The 24,131-nt window shown below is 42.3% G+C and overlaps 1 protein-coding gene and 1 long non-coding RNA gene across 11 annotated transcripts in view; one reads left to right on the forward strand and one right to left on the reverse strand.

Moving 5' to 3' along the window:
• LOC132221272 (uncharacterized) overlaps window positions 1-22,297 on the forward strand; it is a 32,498-nt gene extending 10,201 nt beyond the window's left edge. For 2 of the 3 annotated variants that reach the window (XR_009449936.1, XR_009449935.1), the window contains exon 4: window positions 22,072-22,297. This is a non-coding gene — a long non-coding RNA (uncharacterized LOC132221272). Of the gene's footprint in view, window positions 1-9,247; window positions 9,432-22,071 lie in introns of those variants that run through there. The other variant, XR_009449937.1, reaches the window with a different exon arrangement.
• OTUD7B (OTU deubiquitinase 7B) overlaps window positions 316-24,131 on the reverse strand; it is a 58,701-nt gene continuing 34,885 nt past the window's right edge. For 6 of the 8 annotated variants that reach the window (XM_059675447.1, XM_059675452.1, XM_059675451.1 and 3 more), the window contains 10 exons: window positions 22,292-22,480; window positions 19,399-19,623; window positions 17,308-17,409; window positions 16,520-16,647; window positions 12,916-13,028; window positions 10,508-10,635; window positions 10,053-10,202; window positions 9,425-9,539; window positions 8,154-8,238; window positions 316-7,000 (listed from right to left, as the gene is read on the reverse strand). In XM_059675447.1, the coding sequence (XP_059531430.1) occupies window positions 5,792-7,000; window positions 8,154-8,238; window positions 9,425-9,539; window positions 10,053-10,202; window positions 10,508-10,635; window positions 12,916-13,028; window positions 16,520-16,647; window positions 17,308-17,409; window positions 19,399-19,623; window positions 22,292-22,480 (2,444 nt within the window). In that variant the 3' untranslated portion in view covers window positions 316-5,791. Of the gene's footprint in view, window positions 7,001-8,153; window positions 8,239-9,424; window positions 9,540-10,052; window positions 10,203-10,507; window positions 10,636-12,915; window positions 13,029-16,519; window positions 16,648-17,307; window positions 17,410-19,398; window positions 19,624-22,291; window positions 22,481-24,131 lie in introns of those variants that run through there. The other 2 variants (XM_059675454.1, XM_059675453.1) reach the window with 2 other exon arrangements.

Below are 24,131 nucleotides of genomic sequence, written 5' to 3' on the forward strand. Positions count from 1 at the left end.
ATGCCCGCACACACACACCACCCCAACCAATTAGAAACTGGAGCCCACCCCAGGTACATGACCCCTCCCTCCAATCCAGACACCAGATCTCCAAATTAATAATTCATGTTCAGGATTCTGAAAGCTGAGGGCTGGAAACCTCTGTTCAGTTCAACAATCCCATTCCTCCTCCCTACCCACTTGCAACCCAAGAAGTAAAGGTGGGGGAAGGGCACTGGAAGAAAGTAAAGGAACTGCAGGACTGCAGATGAGGGGGACTAGGGTATGAATGCGACATCTATATTTAGATATGAAAAAGACAGGAAATAAAATACAAAGAGTTAATGAGCTGCTGTTTTATTGATTTTGAGTCTGTACAGAGGCAGCAATCCATAGGCGGGGGCCCAGTGTCACTTTATTCTCTCCAACCCCCAGCACACACACCCTTCCGGCCTCAAGTTCCCTGTCTGGCTGCAACTATGGAGGGTGAAAATACATATTGTGAGACAGGGAGGGTGTCAATCTGGAACAAAGAGGAATACCTGATTCTCAAGGTCCTCAAAGCTACTAAGCATCCCCACCCCCACCTGCATTCCATGGGTTTCAATCTCAGGGGAAGAAAATACTTCCCAAGGTCTGTTGCAATAAGAGGTGTGTACCACAATTTTAAAATATTATCCACTTTCCTTCTCCCACCACCCTTCATTCAAGAGCCTCATTCTATTCTTTAATACTTTGAGGTAAGGAACAGCAGAGGAATACAGAGAAAAATATCAGGAGATTGGGGGAAAGGTGACTTGGATTAGTCCCCAACCAGGAATGCAATGAGGGCAGCAGATGAGGGGTAATTAACAGCAGAACCACCTCTCACCACCCCACACACTCCCAGTGGAGGCTCAGTGGACGAAAGGAAGGGTGGAACTATCAGATTTTTCCATTTTCAGAATCCTGATCTGGTTGTAGGTTTGTGCTACGAATGAAGGCTGCCAGGAGGGGCAGCTGAAGGAGGAGCTGAGTGACTCATAAGATGAGTCACAGATCCAGTTATAAACACAGAAAGAGGCCTTAGTCCTTCCCACCCCCACTTCAGTCAGTTCTGCTACTCTCAGGCAGCTTCCCTCTCTTCTAAAGCCCCTTACTCACCAGGTGGAGGAATGTGCCATGGAGTGTCTACACAGGAGACTTCATATTTTGTTAATTAACTAAGTACATGGAGCAAAACACCCTGTGATTTGTAGACTGGGTATCTACAAAGTGAGACAGAGTGCTTGTATGACTCACTGAATCTACAGTTAAAGGGCCTGGAGGGAAAAAGAAACTAGAAAAATCTACGGTGCAGATGATTCCAGGCCAGGAAGGGGCTTCTAATTCTGTCTTCTCACCTGTGGCTATGTGTCTGGGGCACTGACTCTTGAAGAAAGAAGAGGACAGAGTCCAAGGTGTCCAAGTAACTCAGGGACAATCATTTCTGAAGCTCCTTTATTGGTAAAGAAAAAAATGTGACCAGAACCTCGGACAAGTGGCTGTTTAGAAAGGAATAAGAATGGGAAAAGCTAGGTTCTCAAGTCATTCAGAACCAGCCCCATTCTTTTTGGCTCAGTATCCCCTCCCAAATATACAATACAAAGTCATTGCTAATTTTTGTTTTATTGGTCTGTGAGCTGTAGTTTTGCCTGAGAAGAAATTGCAAGAGGGAGGGTGCTTCTCCCCAGGCCTGTACAGCACTGTTTAACACCATCCCCACTCCAGAGTGAGATTGAATTTCTTAAAATTTATATTTTTATATATAATCTTTTCATTTTGATAGAATCCAGTATGTGGGGAAAACTTTTGGTTAAATCTTGTAACCCTCAGTAAAACCAGCATAGATTGAGAAGATTTTGGAGGCTTATCTTATGGTATACTTGTTCCATCAGGGCTGGAGTGTATTAGGGTGGAGGGGTAGCACTATCTTAAATCAAAAGGGGAAAATCTCCCCTTTCCAATAAAAAACTTCAATAGGTACCCCAACACCCTGAATTAAAGGAACTAAGTGCACTTATTTAAGAATGAGGGACAGCATCCCTCAGCTAGGGTTATATAGGGGTCTGCTTACCCCCTTCACCCACAGACCTCTCCTTAACTAAGGAATTTTTGCTCAGTTTGAGTGCACATCATGTACCACTCTCTTCCCTTCTCCCAAAACAGTAATTGCATGGGCTTGCCTCTTCCACCCCCTCATCTTCCCAAAATACCATAAACCAACCCAAGTTCATTTCCTAGGCATTATTCCCTCACTCTCCCACCCCACACAATTCCCTCAAAGAATAAAGCAAAACAAACCCTACTCATCCCTATAGAAAAACATCCATTGACTCAGGGTCCCTCATCCTTAGAACGGAGAGGTTTATTTAATGCTTCAATAAATAATTACCTACCCAAATTAAGAAAAATATTTCTTAATAAAAAAAACTATAGGGCTGCCCTGGCCAGTGTTGCTCATTGGTTAGAGTGCTGGCCTGCTCTCGGAAGGGTCTCAGGTTCGATTCCTGATTCCTGGTCTAGCACATGTACCTGGGTTGCAGGTACGATCCTGTGGCAGGAGGCAACCAATTGATGTGTCTCTCAAAACATCGATATTTCCACTCTCTCTAAAAATCAACTGAAAAAATATACTCAGGTGAGGATTAACAACAAAAAAGCTATAAGGCCTACATAAAGCCCTATTTTACCAAACTGACCCCTAGCCCCCCCCCCCCGAATTTCCATAATTTTTATTGAAAAGAAGTCAGAAGAAATTGGTATTGGTTAATTTATAAATCAAAAGAAAAACAAACGACATAAGGTTTCCATTTTTGTTCATTTGTCCTCTGTTTTTAAAAACAAAAAGTATTACCTAGAACTAGTAACAGAACAAATCCAAACACAGCAGTCCAGTGGAGAATCAAAACTTTCCTGGTTTTATTCTCTAGGGAAATCTCTGGTCTGTTTCCACTCCTATTGGTCTAGGCCAGAATCCTATGATATAGATCAGTGGTTCTCAACCTTCTGGCCCTTTAAATACAGTTCCTCATGTGACCCAACCATAAAATTATTTTCATTGCTACTTCATAACTGTAATGTTGCTACTGTTATGAATCGTAATGTAAATATCTGATATGCAGGATGGTCTTAGGCGACCCACAGGTTGAGAACCGCTGATATAGATGGACGCCTATGAGAAAGCTAAGTGAGTTGTGCAAATTCAAGGTGTGAGTTTGAGCCACCTGTTGTTCGGGTGCATGTTAGGGAATGGAAGCCCATGAGGTGGCAGTCTCACTAGTATTGTTCTAACTCCAGAAACAGGGTGAGGTGAGCAAGGCACTCATTTGGGGCACAAAATTTAAGTGGTGCCCCAAAACCCAGTAACCAAGATACTATTTTAATGCAGTATTTTTTGGAAATCAAAACTAATGTAAAAAAACACCACCACAATGAACAAATTATCAGTTTTAAAGAAAGACAGGATTCAACCCTATACTTGCTCATTTCAGTCTTATTTCCCTCACTCTTGATCCCAGTCCTGTTGAATCCGGTCTTTAAGATTGACATTTTGTTCATTATGGATTTTTTCGCATTGATTTTTTAAAAATGCTGCATTAAAACATTATCTTGATTATTGAGTTTTTCAGTACCCTCTTCAGTTTTGTGCCTGAGATGAGTGCTTGTCTCATACTATTCCCAGCCCTGCCCTGAATATACTGGTATACATACCCTCTTTGGAATCTAACTCCTTGGACTTCATTGCTTCCTTAAAACAGGTCTATTTTCAAATAAAAACTTGAGAATTCATAGCCATAGGAAATGGTGAAATCAACAGTATCAGATTTGGGAAATAAGTGACTTTCAAGTTTGAGGAAGAAATCTTTCTAAAATGTGAGCAGTTCCAATAAAGAGGACAGTCTTGGTGTTTTTGTTACCAAGGGGGAAACAGCAAGACAACTTTCCTGATTGGGTAGAAACAACATATGGCAAACACGAGGGGCCCCTGCCAACCCCCGCCATCCGCCCCCCCTTACACACACGCAGGCCGTGTCTGCCTCAGAGCAAACGTGGGGATCACATTCCATGGGGTGGGTTATGAGTACATACTTCCAAAGAGAAATCCAAATACAGAAAAATAGCCCCAGTTAACACCTGGACACTTAAGTACACTTATTCCCCTTCTTTGTATGTACCCAGGAGTGTATACAATTGCATAGTTGAAGTTTTCCCAGAAAAAGAAAAGTAAAAGGAAAATTGGCCTAGGTTAGGTCCTCTGGTTTAAAGCTCTTAAAAATGGTGCTGGCCAGAGCGTAGGCTGTCCAGACTTGTGCTTTGTGCAAAATGCAAAGGAGCTCCTCCACACTGTGTCCACAGGCCCACTCCCACCCCCTGGGGAAAAGGGTAGGGTCAGGGAAAGGAGGAACTCCAAAGACAGATCATCTCATTGGGAGTAATCTGTGATCTGTGGTTACAGTTCACTAAAATAGATTTCTCTAACTTTTTATAAATTGCTCCAGCCTATACCCCACGTTTCAACTTCAGTCCAATTATAAAAAATATCTCTTCTTACAAAGTATTTTATTTTAATAAACTAACCACAGATTAAGGTCAGCTATGGCTTAACAAAAGAAGCCGGGATGTTAAGTTCATTCTCCAAAAACAGAGAGGAAGGAGAAAGAATCACTTAAATAGGAAAAAATTTGTTTTTAAAAATGTTTTTGCTTGCTGGGGTCTTTTGTTTCTTTTCCTTAAAAAAAAGAAAAATAAGTTGCTTTCTACAGAAATGCAGCAGCAGAGGATGGTAGTGCTCTATTTAGGTTTTTGGTTTTGTTTGAAACAGTCTGGCCAAAGGTCTATCCTTCTCCCACCCCTCCCAAGGCACACTCAAACCCCAATATATAGTTATTGCTAAGTAGTTAAAAAAAGATCACCTCTGTACCAGTTCACCTGGAGAAAATTCAACACACACAGCTGCTCTTCTCATCACTCTCTTCCCTTCCCCAGAGGGAACTTTTAAAAAAAATAAAATTAAAGTCTTTTTTAAAAAGATCACAACCTTAATTTAGCTGAGTTCAGCCCTCAAAAAGGATGAGGAAAAGATAGGGGGCAATCAACAATCTCCTCAAACTAGAACAGATGACAGATGGTGTTTAGAGGGAAATAAAACTTAAAGAGGAAAAGGCTTCCCCTTTTAAGTTCGTTCCTTCTCCATCTCAACAAACCCATTTAAACTACCTCCCTCCTAATAGGCATCTATGAGCATACATTACTGCCCTGTCTTTCCAGATTCTTCAGGAGGAAGAATTTATCCAACCCTAATTTCCATCTTAATTCAAATCAATGGCCAATTTGTCTTAATTTCCACACTCCCAACTCCACCACCATGCACTTTTTTTCAACCTAAAAGAACTTTGGTCTGTTTTTTTTCTTTTATTGACTGAGAACCACCTTTGCCTTCTTTCCCAGATGGCTAACCATCTCCCCATCCGCACATACCAAACCTGCCCCTACTGCTTTCATGGACCCAAGGGGTTATGAGACAGAATCACCATCTTTCTCCTTTGTACCTCCTCAGTCCCATCAAGTTAAGATCTGCAAAGGACTAGTGCAGCTCTTGAGGCACCGTCCAGCCCTGACCTGCTCTTGCCAGCCTGGCAACTCTCCAGCACCCACACACTTAAAAGTTTCTAGCCAGGCTCCCACAAACATTACTGCATTTGCCCCATCAGTATGGGGCTGGGTCTTGATGAGCCAATTAGTTGAGCTTAACTTTCTTGGTTTACCCCCTTGCCCTCCAAGGTCCCTTCATTCAGAACCTGTGCACGAGCAGCTCCCCACCCGGTTCCCGTTCCTTCCTCCTCAGTTCTTCCCTGTAACAGCAGGAGCAGAAGTTGTTTGTCTCAGGGTGTCCATAGAAGCTGCAGTTCGGTTGTTTGCATTTGGTCTGGGTTGTGGGAAGCCCCCTGGGCCCTCCAGCCCATCCATCTGGCTCAGGGGGCTCTTGGTAGCCGTTGCTATAGGAATCAGCCACACGGAAGTGGGGTGGTAACAATGTACCCCTATGAACTCCATCCTGGGAGTGACTGCCTGGCTCCAGAGAAAGGCTGCTGTCCTGATGGGGGTAGGGTCGCCCAGGAGGGCACTGTCTAGGGAAGGTGGCATATGGTGGTAGGCCACCCCCACACGGACCCCCTGCCAACTGCCTCCGGGGTTCCTGGCAGTGAACTCCACCCCCAGAAGGCCGAGGGATGGTAAAGCCCCCAGGGTAGCCAGTAGAAAATGCCATGGCCTTGGACTCTGTTTGGGGGGCAGTCAGCAGCTCCTCCCCACCATCTGGCTCTGGCTTTTTGGCTGGAGGAGGCCCACTTCCTACCCCTCCATTCATGATCTTCCTCTCTGACTCCTTCTGCTTCTGCTCTGCCAGGAATCTCTCCTCAGCATCAGAAAGGTAGCGCTGGATCATCTCCTCCTGATACTGGTGACGGTGACCCATCTTCAGGGTTCCAACAAAAATAAACTTCCCCTCCCCTTGCATTGCAGTCCTCATGATGCTCAGGCTTTGCATCACCTCCTGGCTATACTTGCTCCCTCCATTACCCACAGACTCAGATGTAGGCTTCTCAGACACAGGCCCATCCCCAGCTGCCTCCTCTTTGCCACCCTTCCAGCTCTTCAGCGAGTTTTTCTTCTTCTTCTCCAGTGTCTCGGTGCCACTGCTCACTCCTGACCCTGTTCCCATCCCTCCAGGCTTAGAACCCTTGCTGTGCATCAAGCCTCCCATGTTCTTCTTGAGCTTGCTGCCCAAGGTTTTGCCAAAGCTGCCCAGTTTGTTAGCCACAGAATCTGCCCTCTTCTTGTCCTTCTCCCGATCTCGTTTTGATTTTTCTTTCCGCTTGCTGCCCTCGTTGCTGGTGGAACTGCTGCCAACTGACTCCTTGTCTGATTCACCAGACTCAGGAGTGGACCGGGGCTCATCTCCTGCTGAGGCAGTGGGGGACTCAGGCTGGGCCAGGGGAGCCTGGAAGAGACAAAAACAGGATTGTCAGTTATCTCATTGGTCTGAGTTGGGGGAGGTCCCCAGGGATCCCTAGTTTATCCCTATGGCTCATGGGGCTCCCAGTAGCCATTGCTATAAGAATTAGCCAAGTGAAAAAGGGTGGTAACACCCCTATGAACTGTCCTTAAGAGTGACTGCCTAGTTTTAGAGAAGAGCTGCTATCATGATGGGGAAGGGTCAACCAGGAAGGCATTGTCCTTCCCCAGCTCCAGTCACTCTCTCATAGACAAGGAATAGATGTATCTAATATCTAACTTTAATGTCACCACCTGCAATGACTTCCTTCTGTTATAATGAAGCCTGCAACTCTTTTAGAGCAATGAAGAACTACAGTACATGGCCTCTGGATAAGGACAGAATATTCTATACACACTGGAGCATTCTTTATTTGATTCTAAATTTCTCTATGCTAAATTCTTCCCAAAATTAAACTCAAGAAAGTCTTGTCTAACTGCAACCAACCGACCAACTACAACCATTCTGAAGCCCCTCAACTTTTAGATACTCAACACTAGAGTCCATCAATTTGCCCTTGCTCCTGTGATCCTGTTCTATGGATACTGATGACATCCTCAGAACCTACTGGATCAGGAGCTCTTTAAGCTGTTCTGTCTCCTCTGGTGCCAACACAGAGGTCTATGTATAGATAGCTTAGGATAGAGCAATGGTCAGCAAACTGCGACTCGAGAGCCACATGCAGCTCTTTGGTCCCTTGAGTGTGGCCACGAAGTTTCAATCGCACTGTACGTGCATGTCCACACGTGTTATTTTGTGGAAGAGCCACACTCAAGGGGCCGCAGTTTGCCAACCACTGGGATAGAGTAGTGATAACCTCAAGTTCATCAAAACGTCCAGAAAACTCTTCTTGAAGAATGTGTTTTAGTATCAAAAAGCAGAGCTTGGTTGGAGAGGAGATGTGGAAAATGGGAGGCACTAACAGGTAGAAAGACAGGAAAAAGTATCTTTGGGAACTTATTTGATATTTTCCAATTATTCTTAATTTGGAATCATAAGCCATCACTCAGAAGAGATTCAGAAAGAGAACATCACCAGATCTTGTTCTCCCTGTCACTGAAAATGAGGATCAACAAGGGTCGGGTGGAGATGTCCTCACCTGCGCATCAGAGGACACTGGGATCCACTTCACATTCATGTAGCTATGCAGCAGATGCAATTTGACCTCCAGGGACAAGATTACACTGTGAAAAAGAGAAAAAGGAATTAGAAATGTCTGTAACCTATAAAATGCAAAGCAGTATGATAAGTTGGGAGGTAAAGTGGCTGAGGGCCACATGGCTTGGGACTCAGGGTTGCGTTTGAATTATAGCTCCACCAATTACTAAGATTGATGACCTTGAACAAGTCACATTAACTTCTCTGAAACTCATATGGGGTCGATAATGGGTATAGATGATAATATATCCTGTAGGGTTGTTATGAAGGTTCAGATGACATTTAAAAGGACACACAGCACAGTGTCTAGAAAACAGGAAATTCTTACTAAACAGTAGCCATTGTTATCGTTGTTATAAATATTTAGAAGAAGATTTTGAAAGTTAGGTGAGAACTTGGTTAAAAAGCCACAAACGCTGGGTTTTTTAATCAAACCCTCTCGTTTGGGTCTCAGTTTTAGGAGCCCCAAGAAGGAAGGGCTGGGCAAGAGATAAGAGAGGAGCTTTTACATTCATACACTCTTCACAGGAAACTGTGGTGGGAAGCAGGAGGAAGGCTAACCAGCTTATGGGAGGCAGAGCAAGCAGTGGGGAAGAACATATTTTTCTTGCTGTTTAAATTCCAGAAAGGCCCTAACTGGTTTGGCTCAGCGGATAGAGCATCAGCCTGCGGACTCAAGGGTCCCAGGTTCAATTCCGGTCAAGGGCATGTACCTTGGTTGCGGGCACATCCCCAGTAGGGGGCGTGCAAGAGGCAGCTGGTCGATGTTTCTCTCTCATTGATGTTTCTAATTCTCTATCCCTCTCCCCTCTTCTCTGTAAAAAATCAATAAAAAAATATATTTAAATTCCAGAAAGACAAAAATCCAGAGCAAATTATTTTGGTCACCGATTTAAAACTCCTCTCACTTGGTCTGGGAGAACTGTGAATTGTGTATCTTGATTTTCTGATCACTGCTTTGGGGATTCTGGGAGGTATTAGTGTAAAGAAAGAACAAGTCCAGGATTCCCATCTTTCTCCCAACTGGGAGAAAAGCAGTTCCACGCTGCAAAAGTCCTGGTGCTCAACCTGTCTTTCACCTGCCCATCCTCCCAAAAATATGGGAACTAGGGTGTGACTTGCCTCTGAGCTGAGAAAAAGTCCCCAGGAGACAGATGCTATGTGGAAGAGCTCGCAGCTACAAAGCAGATGAAAAGAATAGGCATGCCTCACCTGGCCAATCGGACATTGTCACTGTCATCTTTGCCCCACTCCCAGCTCTTTCCAGGGTCCACAGCAAAGTGCAAGGGCAGCAGCTTATGCTCTGAATCTGTAAGTGGGATCACAGCTGGAGGGGGAAAAACATGTCATCAAGGAGTCTCTCCAAGGAGAGAAGAAGGCAACTGAACACAGACTGACTGATACTACAGGAGACATGATAACTGTAGTCACTTCTCATTTCTTACATGTGAATTATCCTGGCATTTAAAACTAAAAGGCTGGCTTTCCCTTAATACCCAGCACACAATTTAGGCCAATAATCCCCATGATTCCCCACCTGTCAGTCAACTAACATTCATGATGTTTTTGCTAGTTAATGTAGATTCATGAAATTGAGTCACTCGGACAAATAAAACATCATTTGGAAGGTTCGATGGCCTTAATATATAAACCCTTTATTTCAGAGAGCAGGAAATAAAAAAACTACTGTGTTTTCCCCCGAACCTTTGTTGTTTAATTTTAAAACCTTGGTAGTATCTTACAGCTTGGTAGAATAGTCTCAACATGCACTCATTTCGGTTTTTCCAATGAAAATAAAGCAGATCAAAAGCACCAGAGACACAGACACTGCATTCAGCACCTTGTTCCTTGCCATTCTCCTTCTGCTCCATGGACACAAGTGCAGAAAAGTGGGCCTGATCGTAGGCGAGCACCAGAGGGGAGCGGTGACATTGGCTGGCGGGGACCTCCAAGGGCAGATAGATTCCCCCAAAGGGAATAGGGGCAAATGCTGTAGGAAACCACAAAGATTATTATTAAGGCTATGTTCTTGCCTAGTGGGCAATCCCTCTTCCTCACCCTGCCAATTGAGTCCCCCCTTTCATTCCAACCCCTGCTTAATAATTCTTTCCCAGGAAGCCTCATCAATTAATCCCAACTTGAATCTTTTGAGACCTTTGCATTGTTCTAATTTACACCTTGTCCCCCCTCCCCCCAAAGGTCTATATATCCTCTTTCCCACACTCCTCCCAGTGCTTAGACCAGAGCTCTGCAAACAGTGGGTGCTCAGAGTGCAGTGAGGATTGACTGACTCACCTTCTCCGCCAGAGTCCCTCAGCATGGTGTCTGCCACGACGACTATGGGCCTCCTAAGCACATGGGCAAGGACAAAGACATGGAATTCTTCTAGACTCTCATATACAGGCTCCTCTGAACTCTCCACCCTAGAGTTGCAGAGGGGGAAAGAGTAGAAGGGGTTAAGTCAGCGGTTCTCAACCTGTGGGTCACGACCCCTTTGGCGGTCGAACGACCCTTTCACAGAGGTCACCTAAGACCATTCTGCCTATCAGATATTTACATTATGATTCATAACAGTAGCAACATTACAGTTATGAAGTAGCAACGAAAATAATTTTATGATTGGGTCACAACATGAGGAACTGTATTTAAAGGGCCAGAAGGTTGAGAACCACTGGGTTAAGTGGAAGGGAGAGGGAAGAAAACAAAAGAGACTCCTGAAGACCAGTTCTGCAAAAAGGAAAATGAGGAATGTCCTTTCCTGGCTTTCTAATCCTAAGACTGCCAGGGACACAGCTGATTATTTTATGCTACAATTGCTGTTTCTACTTCCATTTCACAGATGGGGAAATCCAAGAAAAGAGACTTGAAGGCTTTATGGTTGTATGGTTAAAGTAGTGTTAGGAATCTGAAGGCAATTCCTCTATTAATATTTGTCTTGTTCAACAACCTTCCTCAATTCTCTTTATAAAGTAGCTAAATACACAACTGAATAGCCTCATCCTGCTGACTCTACCCACCACAACCATCCACACATCACACTGTCCAACAAAAACATAAAATCCTCCTAAATTCCCTTGCTTGGAGAATAGCCTCACTATATACCTAGTAGCCTAATCAGAAATCTGTAAAATATTTACTGTTCTTTATCTCTCACCTCCAATTAATCACCTGGCTTGGCCAATTCCATCTCTTAAGTATCTCTTGCATCTGTATCCTCTAGCTTATCTGCAACCTACTACTCTTTTTTTAAAAAATATGTTTTTATTGATTTTAAAGAAAGAGGTAGAAACATCCATGAGAAACATCAATCAGCTGCCTCCACAGGCATGTGCCCTGACCAGGAATCGAACCAGTGACCTTTTGGTGCATAGGATGACACTCAACCAACTGAGCCACACCAGCTGGGCTATAATCCACTACTCTTGTTCATACCCATGGCTCTCTTTCTTGGATTACTACAACTGCCTCTAGTCTCCCTCCCCTCTGCTTCATCATGCACTCTGCTGTCAGTGTGTTTAAATTCACAAATTTGCTCTTGTCACTCATTCACAACTCAATTCCTTTCCACCCCATAAAGCAATATTCAACACTGGGTGCTTGATACAAATGCAGATTTCTGGGCCTTACCTCAGTCCAACTCAAGGGTGGAGGTCCTTAAATCTGCATTTTATTTTTTTAAAATATATTTTTATTGATTTCAGAGAGGAAGGGAGAGGGAGAGAGAGATAGAAACATCAATGATGAGAGGGAATCATTGATTGGCTTCCTTCTGCACACCCCCCACTAGGGATGGAGCCTGCAATCCAGGCATGTGCCCTTGGCTAGAATCGAACCCAGACCCTTCAGTCCAAAGGCTGACGCTCTATCCACTGAGCCAAACCAGCTAGGGCTGAAATCTGCATTTTAAACAATCTTCTTAGATTATTTTTATGCACAATAAAGTTTGGATCAGTTATAATTTTTAACTTTTTATTATAGAAAATTTCAAAATTTTAAACATTCTAAACTAGAAAGAATACTATCCTCAACTCTCATATATCCATCGCCCAACCTCAACAACTATAAACACATCATCAATCTCACTTCACCTACACCTTTATCTCTTTCCCTATTAGCCACCGCCCCCCACGCACCCCCGATTATTCTGAAGCAAATCCTAGACATACATTTCATCCGTTAAGCATTAGTTTCTATCTCTAAAAAATAACTTTTAAAAATACCCACAATACCATTAATATCACACTTTGAAAAGTTAATAATAAACATGTAGACATTGTTCACATTTTTTACTCAATTGTCTTATATATGTCCATACATTCCAATTGGTTGATATGTCTCTTCAGTGTCTTTAAACTTATGTTCCCTCTCTCTTATTATTTTCCTTGCAATTTATTTATTGAGGAAATTGGGTCATTTGTCCTGTAGTTTCTGAAAGTCTAGATAGGACACAATTTTAATTCCTTAGCATGGTATAAGAGAAACCTGAGCATGGCACACATACTATGGATACCTAGCCTCATCTATCATTCTGCACCACATACTCTATATTCTAGCAATACTGAACTACCAGAGTTCCTAGAACATACCACACTGTTGTACAATCCTGCCATGGCTCCTCTCTTTTCTCCTAACATCCTCTTAGCACAGAGCTCTTTGGACTCTGAGGACTCAGTTAGGATTACTTCCTGTGCCCCCATACTTACCCACTACAGTTGGCTCCATTTGTACCTAGATGCATCCGGGGTTCACTTGAGGCAAGCTTGATCAGCTCATTCCATTCCTTCTGCCATTCATCCTCTGTGTATACCAGCCCTGACTGTGAAAGACAGGCAGGGGATATCAAGCAATTAGAGGCTAGGTTCAAGAGGCAATATTCTCCTAGCACTTGGCTTATAATTTGTACTATAAAGTCAAATCTATTCTCCCTTTTAAAACCAATATCCACGAAAGAATAGGCTATGATCTCTCTCACATTTCTTTTTCTTCCATTCTTCTCAACCCATTGCAATCTAGCTTCTGTTTCTGCCCTCCAGCTATGCCCTTCACCCCCACATACCACTTCACCTAACCAACACTGGGCAAAGGACGGTAACCTCCTAATTGCCAAATTCAGTGGACTCATTGGTTCTCATCTTTCTTAGCTTTCGTGTAGCATTTGATATCCTCTTTAAACTCCCTTCTCCTTTAGCTTCCACAACATTACCTTCTCCTACCTCTGTGAACTCTGCTACCCCAGAAATACTGTTGTATATATTAATGATTTTAGCCTTGGTTACTTCTAGGTGAAGTAACAGTCTATTGTATTTGGCTTACATTAGTATTAAAATGTTTAAGCTCAAACTGACAGTAAAAAGAATCAAAATGGAGCCTGACTGGTGTGGCGCAGTGGTTGTGCCGGGTCAACCTATGAACCAGGAAGTCACAGTTCAATTCTTGGTCAGGGCACATGCCCAGGTTGTGGGCTCAGTCCCCAGTAGGGGTGTGCAGGAGGCAGCCAATCAGTGATTCCCATCATTGATGTTTCTATCTCTTTCCCTCTCCCTTCCTCTCTAAAATTAATAAAAATATACTTAAATAAAAAAAGAAACATGAGGGGCACCAGGAACAAATTTAACAGGAATTAAAGAGCCATTGTGAGCACATTCTACTTTAATTTTAAAAATGACAAAGCTATTTTCAGTTTATAAAGTGCTATAAGAAATGTTTCCAATAAAAATAAGAACAATACACAGGTTATATATGGGGCGCTGTGGTCACTCTGATATATGGTCAGGAGGATCTGTCTCCCTTCTTTCACCTATTTCTCCTTGCTGTTCTTATACACACGGCCTCTAGGTGGCGTACCCTTCTAGCCTGAAAATGTTCTTACTGGGTTTTACCACCAAACTCAACACAAAAGGAGGTCTGGGAAATCAAAACCATTTTAGTTCGTTTTGTGTTTGGTACTGGTTAATAGAAGCTCCCCAGTCCATCACCACTCTCCCCCAATTCCCACTCCCAAAGGTCTGAGTGATCTGAGCTAAAACAATTACGTAGGCCATATTTCTAATATGGAACTTTCTTTTTTTTTTTTTAAATTTTTTTATATGTATTTTATTGAGTTTTTACAGAGAGGAAGGGAGAGAGATAGAGAGTTAGAAACATCAATGAGAGAGAAACATCGATCAGCTGCCTCCTGCACATCTCCTACTGGGGATGGGCCCGCAACCCAGGTACATGCCCTTGACCGGAATCGAACCTGGGACCTTTCAGTCCGCAGGCCGACGCTCTATCCACTGAGCCAAACCGGTTTCGGCATAATATAGAACTTTCAATGTGCCCAGCAAAAGGAGTAAAAAGACTGCTCCTTTGATGGCTACTATTCTCTATGCATGTATTTTCACTGGAGACTTTGAGAGGGAATAGGTATTGCTGCGAGAGTCTCCTCAGTAAATACCATCATAATCTAACCCCGCCTTTAAAATAATAACTATAGCCTGGCCGAGTAGCTGGATTGGTTAGAGCATCGCCTGGATATACCAAGGCTGTGGGTTTGATCCCTAGTCAAGGCACATACAAGAATCAACTAATGAATGCATAAAATAAGCGGAACAACAAATCAATGTTTTCTCTCTCTAAAAAAAGTTATTTTTTAAAAAAATCAATAAATAGCCAGCACCGGTTTGGCTCAGTGGATAGAGCATCAGCTTGCGGACTGAAAGGTCCCAGGTTCGATTCCGGTCAAGGGCATGTACCTTGGTTGTGGGCACATCCCCAGTGGGACATGTGCAAGAGGCAGCTGATCGATGTTTCTCACTCTCTATCCCTCCCCCTTCCTCTCTGTAAAAATCAATAAAATATATTTTTAAAAAAATCAATAAATAAAATAACAGTTATAGCTTAAAAGCTGGAATTGGACACACCTATTCTCTGACTATTGCTGTCACTTCTACTTAATAACCAGCATACTCTGGTTTGGCCTTATTTCTGGAGTGGTCAAATCTAAGGTTCAGGTTCAGTTATGGTGCAAAGAAGGCAAACTCTGGACTGGCTCTAGTTCAGGCAACAGAAGGTCTCCACAAGGTCCAGTTCAACTCACCAGGGAGCCATGGGGCTTGGTGGGATAAAGAACTTGTCATGTACTTGGCCTTGCCCTGTGCATTTATTTCCCTCAGGAATCTTCTGGGGCAGATTGCTGATCAAAGATAGGATTGTGATCTTAACATCATCCTAAGTTTAACAATGGGTTCTTTGTTTTTGAGAAAGAAACAGAACACATTCTACTTATGTATTTTAAATCTTCAGGACATAAAATTCTAATGACTAAAACAAAACAAAAAATCTCTTGGTTCTGTATATGGCCAGTTATGATTGAACAATAAAAGGAGGAAAGAAAAGAAGATGAAAAGTTTCTGAAGAGATATTCCTACATTAATTCCAGAAACACCCAGCCATATACATGGCAAAAATTAGATATACTCCAAAGAGCAGGAGATAAACATAGAAGGCAGAACCAGGGGAAAAGGAAATCTATTGTCTTTATATAAATGTTAATGTCAGTATTAAAGTTAAGGGGAAGGGTGGGTAAGCTTTTTCTATAAAGAGCCAGATAGTAAATCTTTAGTCCTTGTGGGCCATACCCAACTACTCTATTCTGCTGCTATAGCAGGAAAGCACTTACATAAATATACGCATGTAAATTAATGGGTGGGGCTGTATTCCAATAAAACTTTTTTTTTTTTTTAATCAGTTGGTGGTATTTAGCTCACAGGCCATAGTTTGCCCAACCTCTATTATGGAGATGGAAAGTACAAAAAGTCCATTATTCCTTTCTTATATAAAAGCAGCTTCAACACTTGCTAAACCCCTGAGAAGTACCACTCAAACTCAATTTAACAGGTATGCTTTAAAATTTTTTAAACACACTAAGTATTTGAAAAAATAAATGGTATACATGGCCAAAAATATTTTTAAGCATTTATATTTCTACACGGATTGAAAACACAAGTCCTTAAAAATTGGTCTGGTCACGTTATAAACAATACTAGTAAAATCGAAACAATACAAAAATCCTATGGACTTGTCATTTTGCAAAAGATTGCCACTGAAGACTTATAAGCACCTGTCAGGTGAAAAGCAGAGTTAGATACCTCCTCGGTAAAGTCTCAGCTTCCCCATACTAGTACTTATGACACCCTATGGTGTTATCTGCATTTTCTACAAATACAGGAGCACCTAAGCACCAGGAGACACTTCCTACTGGTAGGCACTGGGCATTTCCTCTGTGTAACCTTGGGAAACAAGGTGCTCCCACCCCAGCTCTCTCACCTCTTTATTCTGCTGTGTTTGCTGCCACCTCCAGCGTCGTTTCAATGCTTCCTTCTCAGCTCCCTTTTCCATCAGTGCATACAAAGCTTTCCGCAGCATCAAGTCCCGATCGTGGAAACCCCACATCCCTGTTGCAAGAAAACATAACAGTAAGACACCTTACAGTGATTCAACTCCGCTTATTAATTATGATACACAGACACTGGCATGAAGGAAATGAGGCTGAAGTCCAAGTTCAATGAAACCCTTCTGGGATTTAGGGGAAAGGCACTCAATCAAGAAAGAAAAGATGTTCCTATTCTATATTTTTGAGGACGTGAAAGTGAGGTATATACCACACCCTACAAACTCTTGACAGAAAGAACTTACTCCTGATGCAAGCCTAATAAACAGGTAGCAACAGAGAAAACTGGCACATGACAATCAGCATCAAAGCTTGAGGGATGGTTGGAAAATGGGGACTTTTTTTTAAAAAGCTAAGGCAGATAATATATTGGATTATAAATAGCCTGTATAATTTAAAGTTGATGAAAACATTTTTTATTTACCAAAGAATAAATATTAAGTAGAATTATATACACACACATAGAGCTATATATTGCTTGCTTCTGCTGCTCATTACTTCTGAGGGTCAACTTCTTGTGGGACACACACACACACACACACACCCTTGCTCTGAACCATCACTTCTGTCTATGATCACCATTGGTTGAAGCAAGTCCTACACATAACATTTAACTCTACTGATTCCTTCTACGGGGGAACAGAGGGCCACTTTCAAGACTCACCAAGAGAGGCTGCATGTAGAAGGCAGTTTCCATCTCCAGTAGTTGCCAAAGGAAGCAGCCTCTGACAGGTGGGGTCTACACTCACCCACCAGTTCAAACGCCCTAAAGAAAAAGGAAGAAAAGAAGAGCAAATTACCCATAAAGCCCTCCCCACTTCCCAATTTTTAAGACTCCAAATTTGCTTCCTGTAGGAAACCTACCAGATAAAATCATCATGCTATTAAAAATAATCTTCTTCACTTACATTTAGTTGATCAGAACCTACTGAGCACAACTGGTTATATCAGTGGATCTTTTTTGTTTTTTTAAATCCTCACACAAGAATATATTTTTATTGATTTCGAGAGAGAGGAAGGGGGAGAGAGAGAGAAACATCGATGTGAAAGAGAAGCACTGATCAGTTGCCTCCTATGTGCACTCTGACCAGGAATCAAACCTGCAAACCAGGAATATGCTCTGACTGGAAATTGAACTTTCAACTTTTTGGTATATGGGATGATGCTCCAACCATGGCAATCAATGATTCTTAAGTGGGGACAATTTTGTCCCTCAGGAGACATAGAAAATGCCTGGAAATATATCTGTCTGTCACAAATAGTAGGAAAATCCTACTGGCATCTAGTGGGTAGAGGCCAGGGAGACTGCTAAACACAACATAATGTGCAAGGCAGCTCATACAATAAAAATTTTATGGTCCTAAATGTCAACAGTGCGAAGATGGGTTAAATGATGAGGTCAAGGTCATACATTGAAATCTGTACTGGCTACTTGGTCTGATTCCTTCATTCCAGTCAGGAGATTAGTAAATATTATAGCAACAGAGCTCAGCACAAATCCACCATCAGTAAAAGAAAAACAACACCAAGCATGTGTTCAAAGTGTCATACAAGTATCATGTGCATATATGACAGCATGTATATGGTGTTACTCTAAAGACATGAACAGTAAGACAAAGCACATAAAACATCCAAGATGATGATTCTCGGTTCTATAGAGTCACCCCACAATTGCCAATCCATTTTTTATGAGGAAACTATTTTATGAATGATGCTTAAAAGTTCTTTTGAGCCCTGGCTGGTGTAGCTCAGTTAGTTGGAGCGTCACCCATACACCAAAAGGTCGAGGTTCAATTCCTGGTTAGGACACATACCCAGGTTTCGGGTTCAATCCCTGGTTGGGGCACATGTGGGGTGGGCAACCGACTGATGTTTCTCTTTCTCTCTCTCTCCTTCCTTCCTCTTTTTCTAAAATCAATAATAAAAGCATGTCCTCAGATGAGGAATTTTTAAAAAATATTTTTAAGCTTTCTTGAATTAAAGAGTCTACAGGAAGAAAAAACCGGCCTATAATCTTACTAGATAACTTGCTAACTTTAAAAATCTATAATAATAAAAGCATAATATGCTAATTAGACCGGACAGCCGGATGACCTTCCGGACAAAGCCGGATCTGCAAGGGCCAAGCCCCTTGCACGAATTTCATGCATCAGGCCTCTAGTATATATGTGTATATATAAATCAATTCACATGGTTAGTATAGAAGGGTACAAAATGAAAAAGAAAAACTTATTTTCCATGCCCCTATCCCTCACCCCCCGTCCTTCCATGGGAGCTTTTTTAATACCTGAGTAGCTTTCCCAGAACTCCCGGATATGCAACCCCATCATATTACTAATTTTAACAGTAATTTAAGACAAACACCACTGTAAAGGTAAACAAATCATTTGGGAAAAGTTTATATAAATAAATGTGGCTTTCAGATTTATCACCACTGTACACTGTCTACAGCACTGGTCCTTTCCGTTCACAAGGTGTTTCAGAGCCAATTATAATTCATTTGTATTTTTTTTCATGGACTGATTTTTAGGTATTGATTCCTAGGCCTTTTAGAGAAAAGTGTCTAATTCGTGTCCTTACTTTAACCTGAAGAAACACCTAACTTAATACAAGTTTATCTGACTAACTGCTGACTTTGTCTGTAATCAGATCATATACTTAGACTGGAAGGTACTGGTCAAGCCCTGCCCCACCCAGTGGCTGCCTATAGGTAGAGAGCAGAGGGAAGAGCATGGAAAAGGAAGCACTCACTGACCTGCCTGCTCCAAGGCAACCAGCATGGACTGTTCAATGAGGTCTCTCTCTATGAAGCTGCGGAAGTCTTCATTGTACACAGTGAGATCTGGAAGCTGGAAGGCACAGATGGGCATTTCCAGGGGGTGCTCACTGCTCCCCCCACCCCCACCATTGGAGACATGGGACCGGGCCAGGGAAACAATGCTGGAGCTGGCGTGGGAGATGCCCCTAGACAGGCGTTTTTCTGCAATGAGAAATGGAGTCACCTTAGAATATACACAGCTCACTCAGAGAACTTTCCACTCTGGGAAAAACTGTGAGTTTCAATGGTTACCAAATACCACAACTCTCTTCTCAAGCCAAATACAATTGGAGAAATACAGAAAGTGGTATTGTTGTGTACGCATATTAGCACCAAATATACATTCCTCTTGTACCCTTTTGTGAATTTGCCTGACCTTCCTCTCCCCATGACTGTCTTTTTCCACTTTCATTTCCCAACATTTATTTGTTCTGTGGGAGAAAGAGGGAATAAGGAAAATGGGGTTGCATTTGGTTAGATTGACTCAATCTCTCGGATCATTTTTAGGGTCTTTGAGAATATAGAAAATTAATGAAAAATCTTACATACTCAGGAACTTCCTTACCTATCATTAATAACATTTATTTACTTATCAGAAATGTATAGGTACAGTCAATTCTGACTTGACATGCTACAGAGGAAGACAGTGCCTTAAATTATTTCATTTATTTTGAATACATGGCACTTAAAATTCCCCAGCAGATATCCCATTGTGATCATATTTTGGTCAGTGTAGTATTACAATTTATTTGCATGGCTCAAGTTATATAAAGATTATCAAAAGAACTAAAAAATGTGTTGGGTAGCAATTCTTAACCCATATTTGCCAGAGATGATGTACAAAGTAAGTCAAGACTTATCTAAAAATTACTTTATAGTGATTTATTTTTTAAACTCTTTTTTTTAGGTACTTAAAAAGTACAACAGCCCCATGATAAAAAATAAAAATACCATCAAAAGGTACAAAGTGTTACAAAGAAATCTTCCTCTCTTTAATATTAGTGATCCCTTTCCCCAGAGGCAACCTTTCATACAGCCTTCTAGGATTTTGTATGCACACATGTATCTTTTAAAATCATTTAAAAAACCTACACAGGAGCATACTATATACTGCTTCTTACCTTTCTCAATAAACATTAGAGATTTTTTCCAAAGCAGCACATCAAGTTCCACCTAATTCTTTCTAACAGCTGCACAACAGTCCATAATATGGGTGATTACAATTTATTTAACCACCCCTCTATTAATGGATATTAAAAGTTGTTTTCAAGCTTTAACTTTCAAGCTTTACACTAAACTAGACATCCGGTGCACAAAATGCGTGCACTCGGGGCAGGGGGTGTGGGAGGGAAGGGAGTTCCTCAGCCCAGATTGCGAGAGGGTGCAGGCCAGGCCGAGGAACCCCACCAGTGCCCGATTGGGGCCAGGGAGGGACGTGGAAGGTTGGCCAGCTGAGGAGGGCTCCAGGGTGTGTCCGGCCCATCTCGCTCAGTCCCGATTGGCCAGACCCCAGCAGCAGGCTAACCTACCAGTTAGAGCGTCTGCCCCCTGGTGGTCAGTGCAAGTCATAGCGAGCAGTTGAGCAGCCTTATCATATCATTAGCATATTATGCTTGATTGGTTGAATGGCCGACTGGATGACCGGACACTTAGCATATTAGGCTTTTATTATATAGGATATGTGTAGGTGTCTATTTGTGTATGTATTTATTTATTTAAAGAAGACACATATCTACATATACACACACAGAGATGTGTATATAAACATCTATATATATAAAAGCCTAAGCAACCATTAGGACCAAATGACAGGAACGACTAGACAACCGGCCAGTAGCTATGATGCGCAATGACCCAGACCTTGCTGCTGGGGCCCTGACAGCCCCGAATCTGGTTCACCAGCACCCTAGACCCAGACAGGAGGGAGGAGGGAACCCGATTCCTCATGGAATCAGCCGTTGATTAGCTGCTGCTGGGGCCAACCTCCTGTGGTTCCTCCCTGCAGAAGCTAGCCTCCCCCAATTGGCCCTGATGGCAGGCCAGGCCGAGCGACCCCACCCATGCACGAATTCATGCACCGGGCCTCTTGTCTATATAATAAAAATGACCATTACGGTGGAAAGACCAGAACGACCGGTTGCTATGACACCCACTGACTAACGGGGCAGATGCTCAATGCAGGAGCTGCCCCCTGATGGTCAGTGTGCTCCCACAGCTGGGGCGCTGCTCAGCCAGAAACTGGGCTCACAGCTGGTGAGTGCAGCAGCAATGGCAGGAGCCTCTCCTGCCTCTGCGGCAGCACTAAGAAGCGGCAAGCCAAGCGGTAAGGAGCAAGCAGGCAGGCGGTTAGGAGCAAGGGGTCCTGGATTGTGAGAGGGCACAGGCCGGGCTGAGGGACTTCCCCCACCCCCGCACAAATTTTGTGCATTGGGCCTCTAGTATATGATAAATTCATAGAAATGAAATTGCTCAGTCAGCACGTATACGCATTTTTAAATTTTGGTAGATACTGACAATATTAACAGAATGGCCTCCAAAGAAGAATTCTATTTTTATGTAAACCTTATCTCAACAATTAGATTGTATCCTCCTTCCTCTATTTTTTCACAGTATCTAAAGAAAACCTTTATACAGGATAATATTCAAGATGCAGGGTGGCAGTAAGGAGCTCCAGCACCTGGACAGATTGAGGCCACCTCTGACCAGTTTGGCTGGGGACAAGGGGAAGGGATGGAAACATCCCCAAAGGATCACTGAACTCTGACACCATTTGGCAGTCCCCCCACTTCCGTTCCACTCCGTATGAAATATTCCTCAGTTACTCCATTACCTTGAACGATGTCATCCTGCCGCTGTAGCGTAGGTCGGGGAGGGCGAGTACACTCTCTATCAGAAAACCCTTTCTCAGGGTTCCTGGAGGCACCACTCCCTTCACTAAAGGATTGGGGCAGGATCCCAGCATGGACCTGACGTAACTGTTCAAAATCACTGAGGGCGGCACTTACATCCCAATTCTTTCCTGTCAGGACACAAAGCAAAAAATGAATTGGGCACGTAAAGTATAGGAAAATTGAGGAAAGACACTAAGTGATCACTCTTATCATCCTATCAAAACTAGCAAGCATATACTCATGCACATTCTCCTTTCCTTGCCCTGCTTTAATTTTCTTCATAACACTTCTATCTGAAATATCACAATTTATTTACTTATTGTCTATTTCCTAACTAAGCTCCACGAGCACAAAAATTGTCTCTCTGTACCGAAAGGGCCCTTAGAGACCCAGTAACCTCATTTTACATATAAAGGATATGACACCTAAAAAAATAGAGTAATTTAGCCAAAGTCACAGCTAGTTTGCACTTGGGCCTAGCACGAAGCAAGTCCAGGTCTCCTAATTCTGTGATCCAGATGTCCTTTAGGGTGTCCTAAGCTGTATGAAATTGTACACCAAGTTATAGGTATGTGCATTTTTCTAAAGAAAGAGCTACTGGCTGTTACCAGATTATCAAAGGGAATTAACCCACCCAAATTTAAGAATCACTGCTCTACTGAAGACCCTAGAAAACAGATTTGTCATCATGAATTTTTCTGTTGCTTTCTCCAGTTAAATTACTCAGTAAATAGCATACTGCATAATTGTTCACACTTCCTTCTGTTCTATTCCATCTGCTACCACCTTCATTCAGTTCCTATCACCTAGTGTCCCACCTCCAATCCACACTAAAGAATTTCATGAGATTATTCTTTCTAAAGTACCGTTCTAATCACTTCAATTTCATAATCAAAATCTTTTACCATTGTCTATGGAATAAGCCTAGGATCTTTTGTGTGACATTCAAGGCTTTCTATGACCTGGTCTATTTTTCTAGCCTTTTTTCTGTACTTCAGTTTTCCTGGCTATGAAAGTGGAGATTATATCATATTGGGTTGTTATGAAGATTAAGTTAATCAAAAGCACTTAAAACAGTGCTTGATACACAGAAAGCATTATATATGAATTTAATGCTGTACTATTATATTTCTTGTTTTATTACAAGTATCTTGTTAAGCCACACTTATCATCTACATCTGCTGAATTATTTCTGTGCCATTATATTCACTATTTGGTCCAACTAGCTCTGCTCACTCTGTTTCAGTCTCACTGGCCTCTTCGCCATTCCTAGAACATGCTAAAGACTGCTCCCACCTAGGGCCTTTCCACTATTTCCACTGCTCTTTCCCCAATATATTCTACACAGACATCTCCTCAGGTATTTGCCCAAATTTCACATTCTTAATAAGGCCTACCCTGACTATCCAATTAAAAATCACAACCTCATCATTCTTCTGTTTTCTATTAACACCTTATAAAAAACTTTAAAATTTACTTGGTTATGTTTATTGGCTATCTTTCCCACTGTTAAGGGCAGGCATTTTTGTTTGTTTTGTTCAAGTATCTAGAACCTCGCACACAGCAGGTACTCAATATTTTTTGGAAAATGAAGGACTTTTGTCCTAATGAATGACATCTGTCTTGAGCACCGGACCCTAAATTTCCAACTGTCTCCTAAACTCCTTAAAATCAGGTCCTCCTAAACAATCAACATGTCCAAACTGAATGTTTATCATCTTCCCTCCCAAAACCTCTATATTCCCTATATTAGTAATGGCATCACAATCCCTCCAGGCC

This window comes from Myotis daubentonii, chromosome 18 (assembly GCF_963259705.1).
Source record: "Myotis daubentonii chromosome 18, mMyoDau2.1, whole genome shotgun sequence".
In the NCBI taxonomy this organism is placed as follows: Eukaryota; Metazoa; Chordata; class Mammalia; order Chiroptera; family Vespertilionidae; genus Myotis; species Myotis daubentonii.